Genomic DNA, 4,264 nt, shown 5'->3' on the forward strand with positions numbered 1-4,264 from the left:
GAGGAAGATGGATGAAGCGAATGTCTGGAGTGCTTTCCAGTCCATGGAGCCTGTAATGTGCTGGGATTTTGAATTCCGTGGAGCTGTGATTCCTCTAGTTGGCTGTGCATTTGGATTTTTAGTGCTCATTCTAGACCAACTGAACCAGACCTTCTGAGCCCAGGGCCAGGGACCCTATATTTATATAAAGTTCTCTAAATAACTTGGTTGATGAGCCAGGCTAGTGATACATGAATAACATGTTAATCGCATTACCTATGTAGATGACATTCTTTGATTCTAAAACGTAACGTTGTGAAATGGGCTGTTTCTTCATTGAACTCATCCATAAGTCAGTCAATGTTGATAAAGAGGAGAATATCCCAAAACTCTAGGTTTAAGTGTCTGGCATTTTACCAACTTGTTATCTAGAAATTGTGGATTTTATTTATAATAAACTCTTAAATTACCACAGTAATTTAAGATTTATAATGCATAGTTTGCATTATGGGGCTCATATTTTCACCTAATGTTGTGGGGCTCTATAGCTCACTCTCTTGTATGTTCACATTACCTGCTCCATATATATTCTGTGGGTGGGAAGTCGTATTTATTTTTTATTTTTTGGTAATTCAGAATGCAGGTCAGAATGTTTGTGAGAACTACTCACTCTCCAAATGGAATGCATTGTAGCATATAAATCCAAAATATTATGATTATTATTGTTGACATTGTCTCTGCCTATTAATTACCTGAAGATCCGTTTGTCCACTGAGTCCCAGCTTTAAAATTTAGATTATGAGAAATCTATATAATATTAAATGGCTAGCTATCCTTTTTTTAAAATTTGTCTTTTAATGTTTACATAATTAAATGTATGAGGTACAAAATTGTAACATACAGATGAATAGGTCACACATATAAAAAGAGATGCTATCTGGATCATTCTCTAATTCTAAGGGAATGGTTGAGGAGAAATAACAGGAAATCCAAGTATACAAGTATGAAGCAATTTTAATGTACTGAAAGCAAGTTATATAAAATAAAGTGTTTTTGGAGATTAATTTTGCTTACATGCATTTTAAAAATTACGTTGTCAGATAAAGGCAATAAGGAATAATCAAATTATTTGAAAAGCATTATCTTAAACAAAAAATTCTTACTGATTCCATTTTAAAGATTTATAACGTAAGTACAAGTTTCCCAACTAAGAAGAAAAGAAAAGCGACTCCTCCTTCCAGAGTACCTGATAATGCCTGAATAAGCAATCCAAATAAATATTTTAAATTTTCAGAAATTACCCTGAAAAATACAAATAATGCTGATATCCAAATATTCAGAAATCAAAGTATAGATTGGAATAAATATACTGGTACTTAAAATTGGTTGATAAATCACCACTGGAGTAACTAAAATATTTTAGACATTATAGGAAGATACATTGATATTTTCAAAGATGTTAGTATCTCAGAGACCGTTTGCATAAATAAGTATTGCTAGTTATTGGACATAATAAAGTAGAATTATACTAAAAGCTTTCCAAGAATAAAATTGTGTTGCTATACTGGTAGTAAAATTTATAATTAATAAAGATGCTGCAGCTATATTTTCCGACAGTGAAATCCTTGCATAAGAGAAATATCTATAATCCTGGTCTACAGAAATTGTTCAAGATGTGCTATTATGCTAAGAAATAGAAATAATATTACCTCTGTCAAATTGTAACATAATGACATTAATTTGATATTATCATATCTATCTCTTTTAATAATTAGATGTTGTCTGTAGTTTTGTTATGAGGAGGTTCAATAAGAAAGATATTAAAATATGATTTGAGCAGCAGAACTCCACTATGAGCTGAACATTTAGATGATTTATAAACATTAATGGAATGATGGCTGTCTCATTATGCTTATTTAGCAAGGGAAACAATTAAAATATGTACCTATTAAAATGATGACTTTTGGGAGTAAAGAAATTCACATTAGCTGTTCAGATAGCTAGATGCATCAGTATATTTCACAATATATTTTATTTTCCTGGTGCTTATGTATATATGGATATTGTTGAACTTTATAATTCATTATCTCCATACAAAGAAGTAAACAAAACAAAGATACTTAACTCGTAAGACATGGTTGCTAAATGCATACACACCTTTTTTTAAAACAAGTTTATATAGCCTGTTCTTGTTAAATATTTTAGCGAGAACTAGGTTTTAAAGCTTGATAATTATAGTTATCCATTCTGAAATGACATTTCTCATGATTTTACTCCTTGTCACTTATATGTATTTAAGCTGGTCTACATATCTTTGAACAGTATAGACAAAGAAAATAGAATATGGTATTAGAATTCACCTGTACTTGCCAGAGATCCAGATGTGGTTATCTGGGTAAAAGCCCAGGATACTTGGATGGAGAGATAGGTTTGCTGGTTTACGCTAGGAAGAGTGATGTATTCTACTGAAAGTGGATAAAAGCAGTACCATCACTGTGACCTAGGAAAAGGGAAAATGTAAGCCCACGAATATGGAAGCCCATTCAGAAACATTTTCTGTGAACGATAGGAGGACCAGCCTCATCATATTCCTGCTTACTGATCCACATCTGCTGGAAAGTGGACAGGCTGGCCAGGATGGAGCCCCCAATCCAAACAGAATACTTCCGCTCTGGGGGAGCTATGGTCTTGATTTTCATGGTGCTGGGTGCCAGGGTTATGATTTCCTTCTGCATCCGGTCAGCAATGCCCGGGTACATGGTGCTGCCTCCAGATAACACGGTGTTGGCATAGAGATCCTTGCGAATATCCACATCGCACTTCATGATAGAGTTGAAGGTTGTCTCATGGATCCCACTGGACTCAATGCCCAGGAAGGAAGGCTGGAAAATGGCTTCAGGGCATCGGAAGCGTTCATTCCCAATGGTGATCACCTGCCCATCAGGAAGTTCATAGCTCCGTTCCAGTGAGGAGGATGCGGCTGCCCTGACCATCTCCTGCTCAAAGTCCAGGGCTACGTAGCACAGCTTCTCTTTGACATCTCGCACAATCTCCCGCTCAGCGGTGGTGGTAAAGTTATAGCCTCGCTCTGTCAGGATCTTCATGAGGTAATCAGTCAGGTCTCTGCCTGCCAGATCCAGGCGGAGAATGGCATGAGGCAGGGCATAACCTTCATAGATGGGCACGGTGTGAGTGACCCCATCCCCAGAATCCATCACGATGCCTGTGGTACGACCTGAGGCGTACAGGGACAGCACAGCCTGGATGGCCACATACATCGCTGGTGTGTTGAAAGCCTCGAACATGATCTGAGTCATCTTTTCCCGGTTAATCTTGGGGTTCAGGGGTGCCTCGGTGAGGAGGATGGGATGCTCATCTGGTGCCACACGGAGCTCATTGTAGAATGTGTGGTACCAGATCTTTTCCATATCGTCCCAGTTGGTGACCACGCCATGCTCGATAGGATACTTCAGGGTCAGGACGCCCCTCTTGCTCTGAGCCTCGTCTCCCACATAGCAGTCCTTCTGGCCCATGCCTACCATAACGCCCTGGTGTCGAGGACGCCCTATCATGGAGGGGAACACAGCCCGGGGGGCATCGTCACCACCAAAGCCTGCCTTGCACATCCCTGACCCATTATCCACTACCAAGGCAGACAGTTCGTCATCAGTCATGGTGCTGGCTGGGATCTTCCAAACGAATGAACAGAAGTCAAACACAGTAAGAGAAAGTGAACAGGCCGAAAACACTCCAGAAATGCCTTCAGACAGGGGAGCCTGCACTGGGAACACAGGAATTTAAAGGAACACACTGGCCCCACCCCTGTCCTACTCCACCAGTACCCAGCATTTCTGGGTGAGGTCACCTTTGAGGTATTAATGATGATGATTATTATATAAATCATCAGATCTTTCTACATAAAGAGAAAATTGGCTACCGAGTGGTCAAATCTCAGGTTCCTGTAATTAGGCAACCCACACATGACCGTCAGCCTGCCTGGTGAGGTCTCTAGATACCTATGATGATGCAGTGGGGGATATAAAAGCAAGATGAAAGAAAGCTGGTGCTAGGTATGGCAACTCTGCTGGGAGGAAGTCTCCCTCCTTAGCATCCCTGAGGCTTCACTTTACCTACACCAGCTTTACCTTTTCATTCTTAAGATATTGTTCTGATGAGGGGTCTTACCCTGCAAACTTCACTTTTTCAAGATTTTTGTTTCCATTAGATTCCTAATCCCACAGGATGTCATCATCATAGAGACTGTTTTAGTAAATGAAAATAATAA

General features: G+C 39.2%; 1 protein-coding gene across 4 annotated transcripts; it reads right to left on the minus strand.

Moving 5' to 3' along the window:
- Positions 1-975: 975 nt before the first annotated feature.
- On the minus strand, positions 976-3,752 carry ACTBL2 (actin beta like 2). Of its 4 annotated transcripts, none has more exons than XM_065545970.1 (2): positions 3,525-3,752; positions 2,495-3,398 (listed from the first exon to the last, which is right to left on the minus strand). In XM_065545970.1, exons 1-2 carry the CDS (start codon positions 3,651-3,653, stop codon positions 2,523-2,525), a joined length of 1,005 nt encoding a protein of 334 aa, XP_065402042.1. In that variant the 5' UTR covers positions 3,654-3,752; the 3' UTR covers positions 2,495-2,522. The 4 variants fall into 4 exon arrangements, with proteins under 4 accessions (XP_005557001.3, XP_065402042.1, XP_065402041.1 ...); XM_065545969.1 differs by having other exon boundaries at positions 2,495-3,316; positions 3,422-3,752; XM_065545971.1 differs by having other exon boundaries at positions 2,495-3,434; positions 3,519-3,641.
- Positions 3,753-4,264: the final 512 nt, after the last annotated feature.

Source organism: Macaca fascicularis, chromosome 6 (genome assembly GCF_037993035.2).
Source record: "Macaca fascicularis isolate 582-1 chromosome 6, T2T-MFA8v1.1".
NCBI classification, from domain to species: domain Eukaryota; kingdom Metazoa; phylum Chordata; class Mammalia; order Primates; family Cercopithecidae; genus Macaca; species Macaca fascicularis.

Bases quoted from the DNA above. Each gene is read 5' to 3' on its own strand.
- ACTBL2 (XM_005556944.4), bottom strand. From the start codon at position 3,653: ATGACTGATGACGAACTGTCTGCCTTGGTAGTGGATAATGGGTCAGGG.